General features: G+C 40.5%; 1 protein-coding gene across 13 annotated transcripts in view; it reads right to left on the bottom strand.

Annotated features, from left to right (window-relative positions):
- Positions 1 to 235: 235 nt before the first annotated feature.
- The window catches only part of Znf462 (zinc finger protein 462), a 136,845-nt gene continuing 111,316 nt past the window's right edge, over positions 236 to 25,764 (bottom strand). For 11 of the 13 annotated variants that reach the window (XM_040286132.2, XM_021729385.3, XM_021729388.3 and 8 more), the window contains exons 10-13: positions 22,788 to 23,011; positions 10,049 to 10,181; positions 4,268 to 4,391; positions 236 to 3,138 (exon numbers count right to left, since the gene is read on the bottom strand). In XM_040286132.2, the coding sequence (XP_040142066.2) occupies positions 2,928 to 3,138; positions 4,268 to 4,391; positions 10,049 to 10,181; positions 22,788 to 23,011 (692 nt within the window). In that variant the 3' untranslated portion in view covers positions 236 to 2,927. Of the gene's footprint in view, positions 3,139 to 4,267; positions 4,392 to 10,048; positions 10,182 to 22,787; positions 23,012 to 23,097; positions 23,235 to 25,764 lie in introns of those variants that run through there. The other 2 variants (XR_002484464.3, XM_078047915.1) reach the window with 2 other exon arrangements.

Below are 25,764 nucleotides of genomic sequence, written 5' to 3'. Positions count from 1 at the left end.
CCTCCATAATATTCTCCCATTCTGTGAGGATACCTGATGTGGAAATGCTAGCATTTCAGAATTCTAGCCCACACCTGACTTTAATTTTACCTCTGCTGTTCACACTTGTGTAGATTCAGCAGGTTGAAATACCTCTCGTGCATAAGCTTTGAAAGGCAATGCTGTATCATTTCTACACTTGCTAGCTGAAGGAAGGAATTCCTATCCACAAATGATTTACAACAGATGACATAAACACATGTGAAAAAAATTCTTTATTAATTTCTCACATTTCATTACAAAATGTATGTTGCAAACAACTTGAATAACCTACTTGTGGTTTTTTTTTTGTTTTTTGTTTTTGTTTTTAAACCCTTGGCTTCAAGGACTCAGAATCTCCCTCATCTTTTACCAAGTATCGGGAAACACTGATTATTGTAGTCAATAGGTTATCATTCTGCTATTTATTTTCTTCTCTCAAGCTCTGAAAAAAAATGTCCTCTGTATAAATTAAACAACAACAACAAAAAAATGTTGTAAATTCTATGTCATTACAGTCAACAGAATTATAATAATGCATCCAAAATGTGCGGCCACAAAATATCAGGTATATGTTTGAAAAAGAAAAAAAAATGACATTCTAGCCTTGTTAAAAGGATAATGGTCCCATATTTTTATTAACAGGTTAGCAAAACAAAATCCAATGGATTACAATATTTACATGTTATTTGAAAAATAAAGTAGTGATAAAAGCATGTCACAATTATTTTCTTTTTTTCCTTTTTCTTCCTTTTTTTTTTTTTTGTTTTTGTTTGTTTTTTGGTAATCATTACAAACACCCAATCCAGGTATGGAACTGTTCAATACATTTGAAATGAGGCCAATTAAAAACAAATATAGACACAAAATGAATCTTTGTCTAGAGAGTCCACACTTTCCCCATTTTCTGGTTTCCACATGATGGCCCCCATCCCTAAAAAAAAAAAAATTAAATTAAAGTCCTACAAATAAAAATTTTTTTAACAGCAAGAAAATAAAAGAAGAACATGCTTTTCAAGTAAGCACTTATTCCACAAATGCAACATCTTTCCATGGATTTCATTTGAAGCTGTGTGGGACACTGTCGTCTCAGCAATCCCCCTTCCCTTTCTTCCCTCCCCCCCTCCCCCAACCCTTCCAAGTTTTAAAAAAAAAATCAAAAACAAAAACAAAAACATGAAAACCAAGACTCACGCACACACGTGTGTACACGCACATACACACACACACGCTCGCTCGCACGCATCCATGCACAACCAAGCTAACACACACATGGGCTTCTACAAACCTAGGCTTCAAGAAAAATTCTTCTCTACTTTTTGGAACGAAACCCTTTGTTCACCATCAGAACATATCATAAATGTAGACTTAGATTTAGTCTAAGCTGCTCCCTCCAGAAGACGCTAATATGGGGAAACAGCAGCTGGCAGCTAGATTTAAAAAAAAAAAAAAAAAAAAGTAGTTCTCCAGGCTCCTTGTAGGATACATGTCATTTCTTGTCCACTCTCGGCAAAGGGATGGGATTCCAGCACATCCCCTCGTTTCCCCCCCCCAATAAATGAGAACCCCCCAAGACACAAAAACACAGATTTTTTAAAAATCACACACAAAAGCCAGCCCATTCTAACAGAAATTATTGGTGTGAGACGGATAATGTGTTAATTTGACAAGCAACAGAAGGGTGAAGAGGACCTCTTCTCTGGCCCACGAGCTGCATAGCTGTGCCGAAAGTTTGGTTCTTTAGTTAAATAAAAAAAAAAAAACAAAAAAACAAAAAAAAAAACGAACAACAACAAAAAAAGTTAACTTCTTTGTTATTTTCATGTTTAAAATAAAAACATTCCTATTCACAAAAAAACTAAATCTCCCTTGCCCCCCTCAATTAAAACAACAATAACAACACACACACAAAAAGAAACAATTTATATGAAAAAAACTGAATTGTGCTGTGTTTGTAACACTCAACTTGATAGGAAATAAACGTGGCGAACGAAACGGCTCGAGCACTTTAAAAATCAGCTCACATGGATCTACCAAATGCTAAATTATAGTCGAACACTAATAAACAGCTTACCTGGAATAAAGGATGACAATTCACAAACAGTTATCTAATAATTAAAGTCTGTTTCTTTTTTTTTTGTTTTGTTTTTTACTAAAATAATTAAAAAAATCACAGTATTTTAAGAAATAAAACCCACGTGGGGATTTTAAGCACAATTTGTGTTCCTTTCTTTAAAACTCTTTTTTTTTTTTTTTCTCCATTCACCATCTTGCCCAGCAGTTCTCTCTACATTTAACCACAAGGACGACAGGTAGTACTGACAAATGCAGAGAATTCCCTTGGTTAAGTTTGAGGTACTAGGAAACAGGTGACTGTTTTATGCAAAGCAGTTTTTTTTTGTTTTCTGTTTTTGTTTTTTGTTGTTTTATTATTATTATTATTATTTTTTTTTTTTTCCCAAAGCGGCTGCAGTTAGGTCTTGAAAAAGCTTAAGGTATTAAAACTAGAAAAACGCACCGAAAGTTGTGCGTCAAAAAGTTGTTCCCTATGAGAAGTCTTGTACTGTCTCCGGAGCTTGTTTGCACACACTGTCCAAGACCGCCATGGAGTGCACCGTGCCCACGAAGGTGCTTCCATATCCGCCATGAATACAACTTCCATGGTGAAGATCCCGAAGAAAAAGATGGAGTGATGGAAAAGGAGCCACATATTCCAACCATTTAAATAACTTTAATTTACATACTCACTCACACAGGTACCAGTGCTTTGAAAATAGATTGTTCAGTCCTAAAAAGCAGCTTTGTTCTGTCTTCTCTTTTGTCTGTCCCCCCCTTCTCAAGCCCACGCCGGCCCTCCCACTTTTTCATCACGGTTCAAGTAAGGTTTGATTAAGAATTTCACCAAACTCTTATTCGTTTTTGGCCTCGGCATTCTCTAGGAGAGATTTGTCGGCAGCTACTACACAGATGGCTACTGTTTCACTCTTTAGGGAAAAGTCTATTCCAACTGGCTCGTCGTCATCTTCCTTTTCCTCTATGGAGGGCATCTTGACACTGTCCTCCACTATCTCCTTCGGGAGGATGTCTTCTCGGCTCACTTGCTTGGTGTCATTCAATGCCCTGGGGCAGGGGGTGGGGGAAACACACATGGAAGAGACAGATGAGTATATAGGCTTTTCCTAATTAAATATAAAAAAAAAAAAACCCTCATGTCTCTATTTCCACCAACCTAAAAAGCCTTTGGGGTTTCCTTTGAATAGGGCTATCAATATATAACTACATTGCCAAAGAAGGGCCTTGCTATCTGTAATACTGAGGTCAACTACTTTCTTAAGATCTGAACTTACATTAATATCCACTATTGTACTGTGTTTCAATTACACCATGTTTTGTTTCCAGATGAACATAATCATTTTAGGTTATCTCTTCTACAAAGTCAGAAGTGGTAAAACAGCAAGAACTGTCGCATGCTCACATCTATCAGGTAAACCCAGAAACTTGGAGATTGACTATATTTATTAAGACAAAAAGGTACTAAAAGATTTACTGAACGGGACAAACAGTAACAAACAGCTGAAATAACCAAAAAATAAAAACTTGAAGTTGGAACCCACATACATCTTGGGAAGCTAGATAAATTCTCTGTTAAGTTGCCAAACTCAATGTTTTGGGGCTCCGCTCCCCCTCAGGAAAGGACCAAATCTCAGCTTCTCTGTTTGGTGAACTAGAGGTACCTTGGAGAGGGGACAACTTTAAGACTATGGATCTTAGAAATATCGGACAGGTGTGCTCTCCAGGACCTGGGAGGAAGGCAGAAGCTGGTTTTGACCTTGAGGCAGGGCAAAGGCAAGTTCCAGGCACTCAGGGAATGGCCAGTCACAGAGGCAGGAACAAAAGCCAGATGTCTACATCCCCATTCACACTAAAGGGATGCTGGCCGGAGCAAACACCAGACTTGTGCCTGTGGGCTGGCATGGGGTGTGTCGTTCATAATGATGGTTCTCCCTCCCCTGACTTGTGCCTGGGTAGCCACTCAAAAAACCCGGTCCCTTCTTCACAACCGCCTCTCCTCCCATGACCTAGAAAGTTGACAAGGAGGGATCAACATTGTGTTGGGAGATCATGGGAGGGAGAAAGGGAAGGAGGAAGGGAAGAAGGGAAGAAGGGAAGGAGGGAGGGAGGGAAGGAGGGAAGGAGGGAGGGAATGCACGAGCGAGCCCGGCCTCCCTCCTACCCTGTCTCCACTTACATGCCGTGTCTCAGCACGTGTCTCTCCCACTCGGAGCCCTGTGAAAATGCCCGTCCACAGAATTCACATGGAAAACGCTTCTCAGTGTTGATCGGAGTCCCACAGTCACCAAATCTCATCAGCTCTGCAAAGAGAAAGCATTCGTGCCACCAGTGTCTTATGGGAGGTGGGGGACGTCAAGGTGGGTCTCCGTTCCCTGGGAACACCTCCCCCTGGCCTGGAAGGCCATTCGGTGAAAGCACTCCCCAAGCTCCTCACCCTGGTTTCCCAGGGGGGCATTTCTTGAACAGCTTTCTGGAACTGCTACTGGCTCTGGGCCCCAAGCCTCCCCATCTTCTCTCACACCCACCCCAGCAGCTTCCATTACAAATAGTCCAGGGATTTCTTGCCAGAAGTGTCCTCTCTGCCCATTCCAAAGGCACCTGAGCATTCTCTTCTCTTTAGCCTCCTATGTAGGCTCCGCATCAGGCCCCAGCGTGTGCACCTATTCATTTTCCACCTGACACAGGTTTATCTTTGCTTACTAAAATGAATAGAGACGACCCAAAGTACTCAACTTGGTCACGGCTGTAGACCTCAAGGGCTTTCCCCTGTTCCCCATGAGGCCAGAGCCTCATGCCTTACGGGCACCTGTCATGGAGAGCATCAGGAACACCTCACAGGGTGGCTGGGGGTCCTGAATGAGATCGGCGAGGGAAGAACCTGGTATGACCACGAATCCAGACAACCTGGGGCCAGAAAGGGGAAGAAAGCATGTCCCCAGCCAGGCTTTCCAGGGTCCTGGGCATCTGACTGCCATCTATCCTCAGTGACATTCATGAATGGGGTGCTCTACAGATCTTTTTGGAAAGGTCTGGACAGGTCTGTCTGTAAACACCAGATACGAGTCGTTCTGTTTCTTTCACGGTGCTGCGCACATGTTAGGGTCTGATGAACGTAACCAGCTGGCTGTTTCCAGGCCACACATCCTGGCACACTCAGAGACGACAGCTTCTACGGCTTTCAGGCTCTCGTAAGTTCCAAGCCTGTACTTGTGTTTCATTGTAGCATACAAGGCCACCTCTTCACAGGGGACTAATAAACAGCAGGACGAGATGGTTCTGAGCCAGACGGCAAAGTGAGAGCTGTGTGTGGAAATGCTGATCCTCTCTCCCTACCTGACCACGCTGGGCACACACACACACACACACACACACACACACACACACACACACACACACACACACACACACACGAGATGTCATAGGAAGCCGTCTCCTGGTAGAAATAACCCATCTCACAAAATCCTCAGGACGATGTTAACAGGATAGGAGCTCCGAGATGCCTTAATCTCCAGCACAAAGAGCTGTGTGAACGGGGCCGGTTTTCACAAAAGATGAAACATTTTCTCACAAATTAAGAAGATCACCACACAAGCCATTAAAAATAATTGCACAGACTATCTTCCTTGATTCTTTTCATTGGAAATGAGACAGCACCATCTGCTCTGCGCATTAATTCCTTAGCAGGGATTATCTTGGGCAAGAAATCAACAGAATGCCTTCCTGACTCCTCCCCGGCTGCATAATGAGAGGGGGCGGGGCGGGAGGTTCATTTTGATTTCTTCATGCCCCGTCTCCCCTCTTTCCAATTCCCTCCCTGCACCCTGGGCAGGCCCACCGGTTCAGTCCTCTCTCAGTGTTTGGAAAGAAGGTTGGGAATGGGTAGCGAGCGAGGAGGCAGTGAACTCCCTAAATTGAGGGTATCTGATGAAAGGCTAAATTGCCACCGAGGAAAATGCTCTCGGTGCATTTGCTCCTTCACCCTCAGGAAACATGAAGCCACTCATCTGTTCTCTCCAAAGGCAAATGCTAAGTTCCATCCTCAAAGGAGGAGGCCACTCATTACCTGTCACACTTCAAATAGCTCTCCCTCAGCCTGAGAGCTCCACTACCACCACCTCCCGCCCTCTGCTCCTGCAACCCAGAACGTCTGGCAAAGACACCCCGAGGCTACTGTCTGAGGGGCAAGAATCTGCAGTGAAGGTGGGAAATTGATTCTAGGTCTATTCAAAGGTGACGGGATAAAGAAGGCTGCTCTCACAGGGTGGGTGAGAGGCAAGGGAAGGATTAGGCTTGTCATTCCCATTGACAGGGCTGGAAGTCACTTAGGAAAGTCTGCCCACCTCTGGAGGAATACTTGTTTCTCTACCCCAGGACTTTTCCCCGCCAGTGGTTAAGGTTTGTGAATGTGGACACCACACTTTTCAAGGTAAGTCAATCTGTTGTCTGATGCTACAGAGTCGAATGAAAAAGGGGCAACCAAGCTGGATAAGCAGGGACAATGAGCCTGGTTGTCCCACAGGCATCCCAACTGTCATTTCTTCTAATTTCCATTTATTTATTTATGAGCCACGGGGAAAGGAAGGGCTAGAAGGGGTTTTGTCTCTGTAACGCTTATCACCTCTAAAATAATGTGCGCATGTGCACAGTTCTGGACACCAGGAGGAGTCCTAATATCCAATGAGGAATGATTTATTTCCTGAAGAAGAGTGGCAGGGCCCCACAGCATCATGAAGTACAAGAAGCCTTTATACCCTCTGTCAGTAGCATCCTCTCCCAGAGTGTTCTCCTTAGAGTGCACAGATGTGAAGGATTCATTGTGAAGAACAGACGGGTGAAAGGTTTAAAAAAAGAAGAAGAGGAGAAGAAAGGCCTGCTTCTCAGGTCACCACCATTTCCCTTGAGAGGACGGGTGAACCCAGCCTCTCCTAATAGAAGTGGTGAACCTCCCAAGAACCACCGGCCTCGATGGTGAGGATTGGTTTTCTTTGTTCGTGTACTTTCCAGGTTGACCAGAGGCTTGGGGCTTTTCACAGTCTGGCACACCTGGGCTGTCAGTCTCTGTCACCTGGATGATGACAGGAGGTTGGAGGTTCAAAGGCCAAACGGAACCCCCTCTTTTGCAAAACCATGGTCCTCTGGTTACCTGGAGGGTGGGTGGGAGCAGGGGAGGAACAGGAAAGGGGAGAAGGAAATAGGCTTCCTCAAGCTTGCAGACTGACCGAGCTAGAAAAACAGAGGCACCCTGCACAAGTAGACCTTGGACAAGGCCCTGTGGGCCACAAATGTCACGGCCACAGTCCCTTCAATAGAGAACACTTTACTGCCCAAGGGATTGGGCAAGTGGTAGATATTATAAAAAGTCTTGCCTTTGGGGCTAAAGACCCAATTCAACTATGTAATGTGTGTGTGTGTGTGTGTGTGTGTGTGTGTGTGTGTGTGTGTGAGAGAGAGAGAGACACACACAGAGAGAAAGGGAGACACTTTGGACAAGCTCTTAAATTTTTGAGAACTTCATTGTCCTGTTTGTAATAATACGCAATGTTATTATTTATTAGGTGATTACTATGTTCTAGGTACTGAGCTAATAAGCTAAGGTCTTGGGTGTTATCCCATTTATTTTTTTCCGTTGCTAGGACTTGAACCCAGGACTTTGTGCATCCCACGCACGTACTCTACCACGGAGCTGCACCCAGCCCTTATTTAATCTTTACAACTACCTACAGAGCCACAAAAGACCCCAGATAGCCAAATCAGGGTTGAACAAACAGAGTATGACAGAAGCATCACACTCCCAGTTTTCCAAATCTACTGCAAAACTAAGATGATCAAAATGGCACGGTACTGGCATAAAAGCAGACACATAGCCCAGCGTAACAGCATAGAGTCTAGACGTTTATAGCCTGATTTTCAAGAAAGTTGCCAAGAAAACAGAATGGGAAAAGAACAGTCCCTTTGTAAATGGAACAACTAGATATCCACCTGCGGAAGAATGAAACTAGAACCTTATCTCACGTGAGATTAGAAAATAATTCAAAATGGATAAGATGTAAACACAAGACCTGAAGCTATAGAACTTCCAGAAGAAAGTGTAGGGGAAGCCGTTCAAGGCACTGGACTGGGCAAGGATTTTTTTTGGATATGACCTCCAAAGTACAGGCAAAACCAAAAAAGATAAATGGGATTATATCAAACTAAAAGCTTCTGCCCAGCCAAAGAAACAAGAGTGAAAAGACAACCTCTATGGAAATGTTCAACATCACTAATCACAAGGGAAATGCAAACTGAGAACACAACAAGACATCATCCCACACCTGGGAGAATGGCCCGTATCAAAAAGAGGAAAGATAACAAATGCTGGAGAGGACGTAGGAAAAAAAAAAAAAAAAAGGAACAGTCCCAGTGGGATTGCTGGGTCTGTAGCCAAAGAAAATGAGACAAGAATGTGCAAGAGGTGTTCCAACGTTCACGGCAGCATGTTCACAAAAGCCAAGATACAAGACCAACCTACGTGTCCATCGGTGGATGAATAAAGACAATGTGATGCATACACCCACGTCAGTTTAACAAGGAAGGAAGTCTTGTCATTTGAGACAACATGAGATGAACCCAGAGGATATTACATAAGGGAAAAAAGCCAGGCACAAAGACAAACATTGAATCAACTCGCTTCTACGTGGAATCTAAAAAGGTCAAACTCATAGAAGAATGGTGGTTACCAAGGGGAAGGGACGGGGAACCAGGAAGATGTTGGTCCCAACATACACCATTTCAGTGAGGAAAAATAAGTTTGAGAAAGCTAATGAGCAACATGATGACTACAATGAAACACAACCTATTGTATACTTGAAAATTGCTAAGAATGGACTTTAAATGTTATCATTACAAAAATTTAAGAACTTAAATGTGTAAGTTATTAGCTTGGTTTAGCCATTCCACCATATATATGTAGTTCAAAACAGCATGCTGTATGCCATAAATGTCTATAATTTTTATTTCACAATCGAAAAATAAATAAAAATTTAAATGAATAGTTAAAATACAATATCAAAGGCTAACACCTACAGTTTTAAAGTTAAAAAGTGTAAAGGTTGAACACAATCCCCTACACTGAACTTGGCATGTAATGATGCTCAGTCACGGCAACCAATACTATTCTCACTCCTGGGATGAGATTTCTAATAATTATTTCTCATATTTATGTTATCCATATGCTTTTGATTATAATAACTAAAGTAACACATTCCAACCCATATTCTTACATGTGTCGTCTGGGGATTTCTACAACCGTCTATGATGAACAACAGAGAAAAACAACACTCTAGACCACAAATTGTATCTACAACTAAATATACTTTGGAAACCTTTTTATTTTGGAATAATTAGAGCTTGGCAGGAAGTTGGAAACAGAGGTTCAGTGTCCAGTGGTATCTTCCCCAGTTCATTCTGTAAATGCCCGATGGAATGAAAGATGTGGTCTCTCTCCCTCTTACAAAAGTGGAAACAGCTCCAAGGGGGTTAAGAGATGGGCCCAGCAGAGGGATGCAAAAAGAGGGCCCAGGTATTTTTGTTTGTTTGTTTTGCAGAATGAAATGATGAATTCCATGTTCACTGGGTTTCTTGATAGCCTGACAATGTCATTCATCATGCTGCCTGCCTGTCCTCATTCTGAAGATCCTCAGACACTACTTTTCCCTGTTAAAAACAAACCACAGACCACCGACCCCCCCCCCCCACCTATGTACGATTCGGGAGCCCGGGTCTGTTTTCCTTGGAGTTTCTAGAGCTGGTAATGGTTTACAGAGACACGGCCCCTGCTCTTGGAGGCAGTCTGTTCTGCTGCTTAACTAAGAGGGATCATTCCTTCTGTTACTCTCTCGGCAACCTCCTGCCTCCCTTCTGTCCTCACCATGGACGCGCCGGGTGCCATCTGGGACTGAGAGCGCAGGGCGAGACTAACCTCGGTCTTCAGCCTTGCTGTTCATCTCCTCTTCCTTGTCCTCATCATCACTGCTGGAGCTCTCCATTTTTTCCTTCATCTGTTCCAGCTGATCCAAGTTAACCCGTCCAACCAGCTCAAAGTTACGGCTTACCTGAAAAAGGTCCAAACAGACGAGGGAACAATGAACCGCACAGACCGCACGGGTTCTCCCTGGGGGAGACCTCGCCGACATCATTCTCCTGTGACAGTGCTTTTAAAACCAGGACCCAACAACCCAGATGCCCCAGAAGTCCTTTTCTTTACTGTGATTCTGTCCTTTGCTTCCACCTTGCACTGTTTTCACTGCGACTGTCAACACCAGACTTTACTCACCACACTTGTTTTCTTAAGAAACATGAGTACAGAGAGCAGAAGGCGAGCTGCACCATCGAGTACAGAGTAGAGAGTAAGCGGCATTCAATAAGTCAACATTTTGAGTTGAATTCCAAGGTGTGACTTTCATTAACTACCTAAGGTTCAAACACTTCAGAGGTAAAGAAGCAGGGCAAACATCTAGCATTGAGAACCAGACCCTTTTTTGCCATGGTCCCATCAACTGGGGGTTGTAGGCTGGTCCAGCTTTGGCCAGAAGACAAATGACTGAACTCTGAACTCTTGAATTAGATGGGAAGACAATTTTATGATTACTGGTTTAGCTGTTATACTTGAAGCTGACCCAGAGCCTATTTATCAAGGCTGGGATTATCTGAGAAAAATGTAGACAACTAATTTCTTTTTAAATGTATGTTTTTTAGTTGTAGGCGGATACAATACCTTTATTTTATTTATTTATATGTGGTGCTGAGGATAAAATCCAGGGCCTCGCACATGATAGGAAGTGCTCTACTGCTGAGCCACAAGCCCAGCCCAACAACTAACTTATTAAAAGTCCTTTCAAAGAGTTAACTATGGTTCCTATTCATATAAAATGTGGTTGGAATAATATGGGAATCTAAGCCATCTTCAAAATATCATTCAAGGGAAACAGAAATCCATATAAGAAAAGTCTTGAATGATTTTTGTTTGTTTGTTTGTTTTGGGTTCTTAGATCAATGGTGGTACAAAATTCACCTTCTTCATTAATTACTTCCGGAACCTCTCCAGTGGTATGTGTGAGACTGTTAGGAATGAAAAGGTGGCACAGGACTCATGCCAATGCCCAGCCTCAGCTCCAGTCAATAACCAGTCATAGCCACTTCTCTGTGTAAGCGCCCCTTATTGGAGGCTAGGGGAGGGGGCACGACAAAGATCAACAAGACTTGGATCTGGCCTCCAGAGGCTCACAGTTCAGTTCAAGAGGGAAGGCAGACATCATTAATTAGATCACAAGGCAGATTTTCTCGGTTGCCACAGTAGAGACAGAGTGTAATGAGGGCACAGAAGAGGAAAAGAGAGAATTTACAAGACAATTTCAAAATATTCTCTGGGACCAGATTGGAACAAAGATTTGCTGAGCACCATCAATTCCATATGTCTGGCAGATGGGAACATCATCACTGACTGTGACAAATGAGAGAGAGAGAGAGAGAGAGAGAGAGAGAGAGAGAGAGAGAGGGGGAGGGAGGGAGGGAGGGAGGGAATTGAGACCAACAGACAGGGGAGACAGGTACATCAAAAAGGAGCAAGAAAACTCAGAGACAAAGCTTCTTTAAAACAGGAGAAACAATACACAGATCTACTATAAGAATGGAATTCATGAAGTCGACTTTGAAAACAAGTCAAAAAGACCAGATGTCTTTATCAATCCATTAAAACACATAGAGAAGGCAATTTCTTGTTTTCCTCTTTCATATATGTATATATGTGTATGTCTGTGTGTGTGTGTGTGTGTATATATTATTTTTTTTAATAATAGGCTAAGTTGAGAAGGAGGAAGAAGATGTCAAGCTCAGAACCTTTACTTCACTTTCTTCTAAGTTCACAGAAACAGTCTCTGAGGTCTTTTGCATCTTGCTAACTAAAGATTTATCCACTATGTCTCACCCATATGAACCTCTATGAATTTTTATTTTTCTCACATAAAAGCAAAAAGAATTGGCATAAGGGACATGACTTATGAAGTCAGACAGACGTGAGTTCAAGCTCAGGGTTAGCCATTAACTACATTTCCAAAGTTAGCACTGTACCTGAAACACAATAGTCCTCCCCAAATGTAATTTCTTTCCCCTTTCTGGGAAAATGGGTCTTTTCCAATTTTGGCATTTGGAAATGCTTATAATAACCATTGTAAATGCATATTTATGAAGTCATGTTTGGCCACAAAGTCTACATTTTCACCAAATAGCATTTATGACAAATATTTCAATAAAAGTTTCCGAGCTTGTTAGTTTTTCAAGTAAAGTAGGCAAGGTTCCAATTCACCAAATTTTGAACTATGTTTGAAGAAAACTATTTTTAAGTGACTAGTAAGTACTTAGAAGACAGCCTTTTTTAGACCACTTTCTCACTTACTTCCCACCTTTAGTAACCAGGGACACTGTAAATCTGTACCTGGAGAGGAGGGATGGGGAGTTGCCAGACAACAAAAAGGATGAAAAAAGAAAGTCAAGAAACAACCTTTACCCATCTTCTTTAATTCAGCTGTTTGCATTCATTCATTCATTCATTCATTCATTCATGCATCCATCCATCAAGGACTCCCCAAGGGCTGAGCAGGCCCTGGTCCTTACTGGAGCTCCCATTTTTCATGGAGCTCACAGTGACAGAAGGAGATCTGTCACCAAACCAAATGTTATTTTCCCCCTCCTTCTGTTTTTTTTTTTTTTTTTTTAAAGAACTGTATTTGTCCATTTTCCCATAGCCATCATCCCCTTTACTAGAAAACTGTTAACATTTTGGATTCTGCACAATTTTAAAATAGTACATGACATTTCCATGGGAGGATGCTCATCCTGGGATAACCCAGGATTTACTTGTCCTGAAGATTTCTACAATTTTTGTGAGGCAAATTTAAAAAATTTAAAAGTAAAATATAAAATTTTTGCTATGTAATTAGAAGATTTTAAAAAATCAAAACCCTTTATAGTGTTATTACTATATTTGAAATCCCTAAGCCAACCATCCAAATATTCATCTGAACACGAAAGGAAGACTCCCTTCTTGCTCTGCACTCGGAGCCCATCATGATTTTTACCTGGGGTTTTGCAACCCCAGCTCCCCCCTGGCTGGTTTACCAGCTTCCATTCTTGCTTCTTCTTGTAGCCGTTCTCTAGTGTGGTCAAAGCCATCTTGAAAAAAAATGTTTAAATCCCTTTATAAATGTCTCGGCTTGTCCTGAGGATAAAAATTCACATTTTTTCTTGACTTTGGGCTTCTGCACCTGCCATTACTTCGGTCTTTAACTCTCAATCATGCCCTTCCTGTGTTGGCTCCCTCTTCCAGCCTGGCCTCCCCAACCTGGCTCCTAGGTAAATGTCCTTGCTCTATGATTCCACTGTACCGACACATTCCTTTGAGAACATACCACACTAGGTAATTGTTGATGTCCCACCTCTCCTCCTCAGAGCTCCATGCTCTGAGGACAGATTTTTCTGCATTTTACACAGAAGGCCCGCAAAGTGTCTAGATCACAGTGAATGTTGTTCTCTCTTTCTAGCGACTGGGTATCTTCACTTTATCTTTTTCTTTCATTTTAAGGCTCACATAGAAAATTTGGAAAATAGAAAAGAACCAACTTAGAGCCTGATGACCTATATATAAAAACTATAACAATATATATATATATATATAATATATATAAATAACTACATTAATGTTTTCCTAACAGACATAGATTATTTTCATTTCTATATCATATTAAAACATGCCAGTGTGCCACTTGCTTTATTGCCACCTCAAATGGCCTACACATTGTTCTCTGAATAAACATAACTTTAATCACTGAATCACATATCATGTGGATATGCTATAGTTTACTTCACTATTCCCCTATGAATTTACATCGAGTTATTTCTGGCTTTTCACTATAAAAATTGAGTAATAAATCTTACTGTATGTAAGTAAGCCTTGCTTTCATGGTAAATTTCAATTTTATAAGTGAAATTTCCAGATGTGAAACTAAAGGGTCAAAACCAAATAGTATAGACTTTATTAAAGTTCCAATATTTCCCAGTTGGCCTCTGAATTGATTGCACTACTTCCCAGACCTGGTGATCTGTAGGTAACTGACTAACTTCCTGATGGTACAGAGCACATATTGAGGGCGATTCACTTTTTTCTCTGGAGATGAAAAGCAATTTTTTACCATGTTTTCCCAAAAGGTCCACAATAAAGAGAGAACAAACTTGGGTGGATCCTTTGCAGCCTTCCGCAGGTGAAAGCAGCCATATATGTTCTTTTTTTGTGCAGCACTGGGGATTGAACCCAGGGCCTTGTGCATGCCAGGCAAGCACTCTATCACTGAGTTACAGCCCCAGCCTGCCGCATATGGTCAGTGTTCAGATATGCAATCATTCCTTACATCCAGTGAAAGTCACCTGTGAATGCCACTAACCCAAAGTCCACTGTGAAGGCCACTAGCCTAGTGTCTGGAAGTCAGTTGTTTAGGAAGACTGAGATGAAGTGCCCTTGACCAGCAAATGCTGACCCTGATTACTGAAATAAGACTGTATAAAACCCCTTCCGTGCTCAGCTAATGTTCAACCTTCACAGCTTTGTTTTTCTACTTGTCGTTTTTTAACCATTTAGCAAAACGTTTTAGATCTGTTCTTGGCATATATTTCCATACGTTCTCGGCTTAGTCTAAGAACTTTATGATTTACAAATATTAAAGTTGAACATGCATTTTTATACTGTGCTAGGGTGGCAAGTCCAGCCTTATAGGAGAGACGGATGTGACCATGCTTGTTCTTAACAGAATGGAACCGCACACCCTGTCTTCACGTGGCATTGCAGGCAACAGGTAGCAGAGCCTCTGAGGAAACAAGGCCACTTACTTCCAGAGTCTAGACCCCCCTCCTGTTATGGAACAATCTATACATTAAAAGGAGACACCCAGTTAGAATGCTCATATTGCCTAATACTGCATTCATTTAATACTGTTAAAAAGGAAAGCCAAAATGAACTTTTTATTTCTAGAAAAAGTGACACCGAAGAACATGGAAAACACTGACCTGCCTATTGTATCAGTAGAGCCCATTAGTCACAGACTGAGAATGTGCAGTGCTCTGAAGAATTTGAATGACTTACAACACAGGCCAACAAACTTTTTCTGAAAAGAGCCAGATAAGTAAATATTTTAAGCTTTCTGGACCATATAGTCTCTTCAAAACTACTCAATTGCTGTTGTAGTTCAAAAGCTGCCATAAGCAATACATAAATGGATGAGTGAGGCTGTATTCCAATAAACTATTTGTAGAAACCAAATTTTGAATTTCATATAACTGCACTTGTCAGAAAAGTATTTCTTTCACTTGTTTTTAAAAGACATTTTAAAATGTCAATATCATTCTTAAATAGGCCATTAAAAAAAAAAATGGGTTATTTGAGCCTATGGTCCATGGTTTGCAAAACACTTACAGTATCAGGTGGTATATCCAGATCTTCTTTGCCTATCTTTGAAAACCAGAATGGGATGCAGTAAAGAATTCAGAGGAAGAGAAGTTCACCCAAGTATCATCTGTATGACTTCTTACAGGAAGACAGTTGAGGGTACAGGTAAGAACAATTTTCAGTTTTCAGATATGAGCATTTCAGTTGGAGTTTTAAGAAAGGACATGAATGTCAGGATGCCCTTCGTTTTTGTGGCTGAATGTTCCATTGCATATATAAGCCACATTCTATTTAATCATCTAGTAACCAGTGGATACTTAGGTTGTTTCCCTGTCTTGGCTACTGTAAGTGATACTGCAGTGAACATGGAAATGCAGAATCTCTTCAAGACACTCATTTTGTTTCCTTTACATACCCAGAAGTGGGACTGCTGAATCATATAACAGCTCTATTTTTACTTTCTTCAGGAACATGCATACCTTTTTCCATAATGACTGTAATAATTTACATTCTCAACAACAGAACACAAGGGTCCCCTGCCTTCTCCACATACATCAAACATCACATTGTGCACCTTAAACATATACAATTTTATGTGTCAAATATGCCTTAGTAAAGCTGGGGGTGGGGGATATTCAGCCAAACAAATCCCCTGGGCAGCATTAAAGTTCTTTGGAAGATTAGCCGTGAAACCATATTTGCTCTGTACTATGCTGTCCTCTTATTTTATAGTCACCTTTATCATGCACTAAGCACATAGGGTGGTGAGTCTTTGTCTTGCCTCCTTGTTTATAAACTCTTTCAGGGTAGCAAATATTTCTTATTTAGCTCTACAATAGCTCAGTGCAGAGAGGAAGATCAGTCATGTAGTTGACCCATGAATTTGTTTCAATATTAACAAAATATCTGATATGTGCTAACAATGTATCACTTAGCCATTAAGACCACTAAGATACATGTTAACTTCCATATTTGTAGAAAAAGAAAACAGTACACAAAACAAGTACATGATTAAAGCCAGGATTCATACTCATATCTTCAGATAACACAGCTCAAGCTTTTCCTATTACAATGCAAATCAACTGTAGAAATGCAAATTTACTCACAAAATATGAAAAGTTTTCTTCAAAGTAAAAACCTGCCTAAGAACAGTGAGAATAAAAGGATCATGAAGTACCCAGAAGGAAAAGGAACACAGAAGTCAAGAAGCGTATCTACTTTCTTGAGTCAGAATTAGAAAACACCTTTCTTGGCCAAAGTCTAGAAACAGTCAATTCCTTTGGAGAATCTTGGTAAGCCTCCAGACACAGACTGTCAAGAAACCATGTGAAAGGTGTCATTAAGTGTCTCAGAGTTTCGTTTCTGGTCAGTTGAGCAGTTGTCATTCTCCTGGACCCGAAATGAACAAGGGCAAAGGTTCTGATGGTGCTGCCACATTTTGCTTATTTAAACAAGCAGGATACTTAAAATTTCATATCTTCACAGTGAATCCATTTATTAGATTTTTAAACAAGCCGAGCCTCATTGCATGTTAGATACTATGTTAGATTTTGGAAGGAAAGAGAGGAAGGTGCCTTAAAGAAGGAAAAAGAAATGTCTTGTGAAATCTTAGAAGACAATTTCAAAGCTTACAAGTAAAGAACATCTTCTAATGTCTGCTTGAGAAATATGTCTAAAGTTCTGACACACACATCCCTTCCTGCTTATTTAATTCTGGTTTCTTTGGCTTCAAAAATACATTGACCAAAAAAAAGGATCATTGAGAAAACAACAGGCAAAGCTAACATGAGGGAAAGGAACAGCAAAATGACATCAACTTCTAGAGGAACCTTGTCACTTAGAGAAATGTTTTGAGCTGATAAAGCTCAAGCTGATAGTACTTAGTTCAGAAATTAAATGCAAAAAAAAAAAAAAAAAAAAAAAGAAGAAAAAAAGAAAAAAGTGGCCAAAGGTGTGTTTTATGATTTAGAGTGGGGAAGGTTCTTTTATCATTTTACTTATTCTCATCTTCTGGAAACCAATGTTCTGTGTGATTTTTTTTTTTTTAACACTGTGAATTTCACTAGTCCAGAAAGATGAGCAATTTTATATGTTGATTCCTTCTAGATTTAATGTTCTGCTGCTTCCCCCAAAACTAGAAAAAAAATAAAAGATATGAGTTTCTTAGAGTTCAGCTGCCTGAGGTTCCATTTATATAAAAAATTAAAAACATTTCAAAGTAAATTCAATTAGTGAATGTGTATTGCCTGAATAGACTATCCTTCTAAATTTAATATACCGAACATGACAATTTTATGAGCAAACCAAGTTAGAGATAATATATTTTTATGTTCCTTAAACTAGCAAAGAGACTTTAGAACTATAAAGAACACTAAACAAGGTATCGAATATACTAAAATTTTCTTTAAAAGAAAGAAAAAAAAAAGTATGTGTTTTCTAAATGTGAGAAGTGCAAGGTTTGTTTTTTTCCCCCCAAGACTTCAAGGTTTCTAGAAATGTTATGTCTTCATCTTTCATCAGAGCTTCTAATAAGTGGCATTATTGACAGCTATTTCATAGTATGTGCATGCATGCATGTCTATGGCGGGGGGTGCGTGGAAGAATGAAGAGGGAAGGAAGGAAGGAGACACTGAAAAAGAAAAGAAAATATAAAATAGCCTTCTAGAGGAACAGCGAGACCAGAAAAAGACAGGGGGGTCAAAGGATGATAAAATAAAACCACCTGCAGTGTTTACTTTGGATCCCAAGAGATTATAAGTGAGTCCCCGTTCAATGGCACAAAGATAAAGGTCCAGGAGAACAAGATTCCGTGTGTTACCTACAAAACGAGGGTTCTGATGTCTCCCCTTCTCTGCAACATGCTGGTTTCTGAGGAGATATACAGGGCAGCCTCTATCAAGGGCACTTGACATTTTGGTTCCTAAATGGATAGATATGACTTCAAGGACCCGTCCTGCTGTTGTTACCAGGATTCCATGCAGCCTACAAATACACAGTCTGATATCTTTAGAGATGCTCCTGAGGTTTACAACTTTTGCAAGCAGAACTCAGGTTCCAGTTTTGAATATCCAGCTCTGTTTAATGAAGTACTTTGAAAAAGACATCCTACAGTGTCTTATAGTTTCTTCTATAAATACTCTCCACTATTCAAAAAAATCACCTAATGCTATTCATATTAGAGTGTAATGCACCTAAGTCTCACAGTCAGCCTTAGCTTAGAACCAACTGCTATGTTTTTTCCACATTTTATTTTTGGCAGTCCATACATTAATCTGGATCTTGAGCATCCCATTGATCTATCGTCCCAATGATCAACTTTGTAAGAAAAGACTGCAGGATGTTAACATGTGTTAAGGACCCATTATGTGCTTGGGTTTGGGATACTGAGATATAATTTAGTTGCTTTCAAATTTATCTATTTTTAGCAAACAAGTCAGTGATTTTTATTAAATTCATAATTTGTGCAAGCCTCACCCTCCCATCAGTTTAAGAACATTTTATCATTCTGAGAAGTACCCTCCACCCCACTGTGATCTCCAGTCCCAGGCTATTGCTGTCATTTTGCTTTTTCTGGAGATTCCACATGAACACAATCATACCACAGGTAGTCTTTGGTGTCTGGCTTTTATCCACTTAATAGATTTGTCATATTGCTAATATGCTAGCAGCTCAGTCTTTTTTTTTTTTTTTTTTAAATTGATGAGTAGTATTCCACTGGTGGGATTGCTGGGTCAGAGAGTAAAGAATATTTGACTTTTAAACAAATGGGCCAAATTGCTCCAAAATCCTTGCCAATTACTGTGGTGGTTCCTAACCTAGAAGGTAGATGGTAAAATCTTACTTTTGGTTTAATTTACATTTTTCTAGTGATCAATCATATTGAACATCTTTTCATATGCTTATTTGGTAAACTGTTGACTCAAATCTTTTGCTCATCCTTAATTGAGTGCCTTATCTTCTTATTGAGTTGTAAGAGTTCTTTGCATATTTCAGTTAAAATCCTTTGTTATATAATTACTTGACTAATATTTGCTTTGCTGCCTGCCTTTCCATTTTCTTAATGGTATCTTTGGAAGAGTAAACATTTAATTTTGATGTCACCCAATGTATTAATATTTTTTCATTTAATGTTCATAGCTTTTTGTATTGTACCTAAGAATTCTTTTTCCTAATTCAAGATCACATAGTTTTTCACTATTTTTCTATAAGTTTTATAGTTTTGAGTTCATATATTTATGATCCATTTTTGATTGAATTTTTGTGTAAATAGTAGTATAAGAATCCTGGGTGACAATTTGCATGTGTAAATCTAATTATTTTGGCACCATTTTTGAAGAAAAAAATTGCTTTCCTACTACCTTGACACCTTTGATGAAAATCAATTTGCCACATGTATGACATATATGGACTTTCTCTTCTGCTCTACTGAGCTATGCATCTACTCTTATGCCAATACCCCACTCTTGATTATTATAGCTTTACAATAAGTTTGAAAGTAAGAAGGATGAGTCCTCCAACTTACTCCTTTTCCACAGTTTAGACTATCCTAATCACCTGAATTTCCATATGAATCTTAGGCTCACCTTGCCAATTTCTATCAACATAAAATCTTTCTGTTGTTTTGCTTAAGAGTTTTTTGGATCTGTAGACCAGTCTGGGAAGAATCACCAATACTGAATTTTCTAATCTACAGACATGGTATGCATTGCAATAATTTAGTTCTTTTATTTCTCTCAGTATCACTTTGCATTTTCAGAGTGTAGTTCTTAGGTTAAATTTATTCTTAAGTACATTGTTCTTTTTGATATTATTTGTACATGGAATTGATATTTCTAAAATTTCATTTTCAGGTTGTACTGCTATTACTAGTAAATAGAAATATATAATTGATTTCTATATATTAAACTTATATCCTGCAACCTTGTCCAACTCACTAATGTCCTAGTAGCTTTATGTAGATATTTCAGGATTTTCTAAGTATAAAGATCACACTGTCTGATAATAAAATCATTTCTATTTCTTCCCAACTCTTCTGAATTCAATTCCTTGTTTTTGCCTATTATTCTTGATTTTTCTATTTAAACTATCAGCAAACTTCTCTTTAGTATATTGTCAGTCCTATAACCCCTTTCATAAACACTGAAGTTAGATTTTTTTATATCTTTTGCCTCATGAATGATCATTTTTAGCTAACACACAGTGCCACTATCCATTAGCTGAAAATCCAGTTTCAAAAGTGTTCGGACAATTACTTAAAGATCTTTAACTGCATTTTTTATCCTCATCATTTGGGGGGCGGGGAGAAAGAATAGTCAACAAAAAAAGAAAGAACTGCTATAATAAGCACAAATCTCATAAACTTAAAGACAATTGAGCCAAAGGTGAAAATCATTAGGCATGCTGCAAATGGCAATTCTTTAGCCTTAGGTGCTCATTGGATTTAAAAAGTTTGTCAACCAGTGAGAAAGAGAAAAAAACTAAAAACGTAATACGACAGTGAAAACATGATATCAAAGACTCCCTAAAATTCAAGGTATAATTATGATTTTATAATATAGTCCTTGAGAACACAACTGCTTTTCTGGTATCTAACTATTGTTATATTCTAGTACAATTCAATTCCAAATATTCTATGGAACATATTAAGTCTCAAGGTGAGGGAAAACAAGGACTTCATTTATCTTACACAATTTCTGAGAGTGGCATAACAATTTGCATTAACCAATCAGAAAAAAAGACCTCTAACTTAAGTACCTTCCCAAAGCATGTACAATAAAAAGTGGAGACAAGATTAAAACCCAAGTCTTCTAGCTCCAAAAGCTCTACATTGGGTCCCTACTTTCCCGAGCAACCCATTTCCCTGACCTATATCCTGAAGCCTTAGACTTCTACCCACTGTTTAGCAAGCCTCTGGTTTCATGCCTGGCATGGTTTCTAACCTTCTCTGGATTTCCCCTACTGATTTACAAGTTACTGTGCAACCACCGGGGAAGAATTTATCTCCCTGATTTGCTCTGCTCCACATTATGAACTTGAAACCTTGAACCCTGTAGTAAAAAAGGTGTCGCATAAACAAGACATATGGGAATTAATACAGGAAGCTTGGTTTAAAGCAGATGAATGATTTTTCTTTAAGTTTGGGTTAGAAATTTCCAGGAAGGTGGAATAAGAAATGATACTGTAACTCGGGCTTTTCCTCCCTGCATTCACTTTTGGGGTAGTGCTGGGGTGTGAATATATTCCAAAGCAGAAGTTTCCATAAAACCATTAAATTGTGGACAGGAGACAAAGCTTAGACTCCCCTTTCTCAATATCCCATAGAAAAATTATATCCCTTGGAGAAAGATGATTGATTAAAATCTCTATAATTTAGGTTTGTAGGGCCAGAGAAGAGAAGCTGTATTTTCACTGATGAGGATACAGAGTGTCTTAAGTGAACACTTAATAGATGTTCTGGAGCAGGCTGATTAGAAAGGACTGATGGCCTGCTTTTATTAAGCAAACACCAATCAGCTCCTCCTGTGCTTGGGGCAAATACACAAACCCAGAAATAATCACCTCAGTTCATGATACACCAAATACACCTTGTGCAGAGGAAAGGAGCCACCCTGCATGACTTTGATTCTCTGAGCAGCAAACCTTGGGGAAGAGAATTTTTTTCCTACAAACCCTCTTATTTTATGTCCTGTGCTAATCTTTTTCAAATCAATTCCCCTCCCTAAATAAAACATACAGTTTACAGCCTCTACGAGTTTGGCTATGTGTGTTGACGCCTTTGAAGATCCTGGTAGTTGGAAAATATTGTAAACAATCTACATGATTAAGGACAAGATGGAATGTCTATCGGACACATTAGGGGTCACCAACTACGGGGCCGACTGCTCGTTGACTATTTTTGTAAATTAAGTTTTACTGGAACACAATGGTGTCCACTCGTTTATATATTACCTATATCTGCTTTCTTGCTACGGTGGCAGATTTGAGCAAGTGCCACTGAAACTAACAAGTGCCACTAAAACTTTTACTCTCTGTCCCTTTTTTAAAAATATTGGCCAATCCTTGTGATAACACATTTAAAATAATATTGAAAAATACTCTTGTCAGGATAAAAACAAACAGCAATATACAATATTCATTTATAGTATAATCAGAATTATAGAAAATAAAGAAAGTGATTCTAGGAAAGAGATTCCAAATGTAGGGAGGCAGGAGGCCCCCGGGCAAGTACCTTATGCTCATCCCGAAGGTGACTGTCCAGCTCCTCCGTGTGCTTGGTCTCATAGTAGCAGAGCTGGCACTTGTAGGGCTTCAGTTCGTTGTGCTTTTCTATGTGCTGCTGGAGGCTCTCGTCGCTGGAGCACGTGAAGGTGCACTTATCACAGCGGAAAACCACTCCCTGCAAGTACCTGGACAGCTTGGAACGGCACACTTCAATGGGGACAACCCGCTCTTCTGTGGAAACAAGCGGAATGGAAGATGGGCATTGTTACCAATGGCCAGCAGATGTTCTTTCTCTGGAATACAACAAGAGACTCACCCATTCAGTTCTGCTACTTCTCCCGGGGGGTGAACTGCACACACACTGTCCCTCCTCCAGCCTCGAATAACACATTCCTCTGGGACAAGTGGGTGTTTTGAAGACCAAAAGCTCTTGATGCTTAATACCTAGAATGGCCTATAAATAGAGGTGGGTCAGGCTGAAGGGGGCTTGCTAATGCCTGAATGGAGGTAACTGAGGCAAGGGCAGGAATGGAAGTGGCTGCTGTATTTACCACCATTAATTATTGACAACAACCTCCTTCCTCAGCAAATGGTATTGAAGTTGCATTTACAGATGTCTCCTTATAAGAGGCAAGAAGTGACATTAGCTGGCATCTGTATGCTACCACTGGGTCAGCACCTGCCTTGCTCCCAACACCTCTACAAGGCTAGAGTTACTCCTATATTTACATATTTACAGTAAGTAAAATGAGGAACTCTCCAAAGCTCACACAGAGTTGTAACTGGCAAAGCTGAGACGTGAGCTCAGGCCTGCAAATCCACTGTGGCCACTATTTCCAATCCCACTCCTGTATCCCCCTTTGAAGATGTTCTCAAGGAGACTCTTCCCTTGCCCTGCAACCAGGGGGGAATCCCTAATTAACCGCAAATCTGAAAACAAAGAAACCTGCTCACTTTCATTCACCAAAACTCTGACTCCAACTCCAAAGAGCTCACAAATGAAGGCTGCAGGCAACATCGAGGGGGAGGTGGGGTCACATAAGACACCTGGAGTATTCGTGCCTTTTCAGAAGATCTGTGATCCAATTGTCACAATGGAAAAAGCTAAGAGGGAGCGCAGGAGAGGATTTGGGTGCTTTTCCCGTTGACACACCAAATGCTGTAGGGCTGGAAATGCGTGTGCTTGTTTGCTTTGCACTCTCTCACCCTTGTGTTTAACTGCTCAAATTAAATTTCACACCAGTCTGCCCAGAGTACCAGCGCACGCGCCAGATATCCATAACTGGGATAAAATTAAAATCTGTGCTATTTATGCAAGAATCAAATATAGCGCGTTTTCATGCTGTGTCTGGATTTCAGAAGACTCTGAAAGTTTACAAATGGACGCACACAACATATACTTACGTTATTTAGAAACAGCAATGTGTTATTAAGTCAAGAAAGCATGATTTATTCCCAGAGCCACCGAGTAGCCTGGCTTCCAGAGCGTCAGTATTTTGCACACTGATGTGACGGGCTCCCTCCATTCTTCCCTTTGTTGTTGGCCTGTGTTCTGCCCCTGGGGAATTTCCCCCACCCAACATCATGCCTTAGTCTCAACCACAACATTCTAACTGTAGGGCAGTGGCTGCCTTGGGAGTCCTTGAATACAGCGAATAATTGGCCAGCCAAACGCCGGGCAGGGGAAGCGTAGAGGGTGGTGTCTGCAGCACTCCCTGGAGCTCTAATGCATATGTTATTTTCCCTATACAAAGAGTCAGTTGCTTATTTAGAAATATAAATATTTTTAAACCAAAGTATAGCAGACAGCTAAGAAACACATGATTATAATGTAATCCACACATTTTCTTAGAATAGCAAATGTTTAACAGTCTTCTAACCATTCAGTTCCACGGTTTGGTGTAAACGGAGGAAAAATGCTTTGGCGTCAACTAGTGAGCTTTAGGGAGCCCATGCTAGGATATTTGACTCCTCTAACCCAGGGTTTCTCAATAGCAGCATGATTGACATTTGGGGGCCAGACAATTCTTTGTCGTGGTGTAGGGACTGTCCTGTGCATTGTAGGATGTTTGTCAGCAGCCCTGGCCTCCATCCACTGGATGCCACCAGCACCCTTTCTCCCCGCAGTTGTGACATCCCCAGAGTGCCTGCAGATTAATGTATCCTGGGGAGACAATGTGGACCCCAGCTGAGGACTTCTCCAAGCAAAGTGCCAAGCAGGAACTGCAACTGCTCCAATTAAGGCAGCCCTGGACATGGCCCGTGAGCAAGCTGGTACCCACGGCATGAGACAGGGACATTCGCATACTGGGAAAGCAAACTTTCCTGCCCCTCCCTTGAGGCTACAACCCCTTTGCTGTCTCTGTTTGCTCCTGATTTATATCTTGTCATCTCTGCTGCTTCCTCTTTTGTTCTTTGGCTCTGTCCTGTCCTGTCTGCCCTGATTCTGTCCACCTCCGGGGAGATGGAGAACAGCCGGGGAAAATTTTCCATACGATGCCCAAACACCTTGAGGACGATCATTCAGTCACCCTTCAGTCTCCACTTCCCACTCCCAACTGGTTCTTCTAGACTTTTTTATACGTCCTTTTTTTTCAATTCCTCTATTGCCATGTTAGTTTTCTTTGCAGTTTCCGATTCCGCTATGTATATCTAAGTGAATTTTACACCAAGTCACGAGCACACAGAATGTTGCCCTGGAGTTCAAACAATAATGATTAATGTAGATGACACTACAATTTATTAAGTGACTGCTGTCTTAAGCCTCCGTTAGGTGTTCTGCCCTCCCTGTGACTTTTATCCTCATAACCCTACAAAGTCATAACCTGGGGTCCCAAATCTGACCTCAGTCAATGCCTACCTCCTTTTTCCCTGCTAAGAATCTTCTGGAACCTCTGACCTGCATGCACTGTGCTAATCAACCTTTCATTCCAATGTTCTCAAACATGCAAAAAGCTACAGATTCCTAAGGTGACCGCTTATGT

The sequence above is a fragment of the Ictidomys tridecemlineatus genome, chromosome 4, assembly GCF_052094955.1.
Source record: "Ictidomys tridecemlineatus isolate mIctTri1 chromosome 4, mIctTri1.hap1, whole genome shotgun sequence".
Lineage (NCBI taxonomy): Eukaryota > Metazoa > Chordata > Mammalia > Rodentia > Sciuridae > Ictidomys > Ictidomys tridecemlineatus.
Note: the sequence above shows the minus strand (reverse complement) of the source record. Positions and strands in the feature narration are given on the sequence as shown.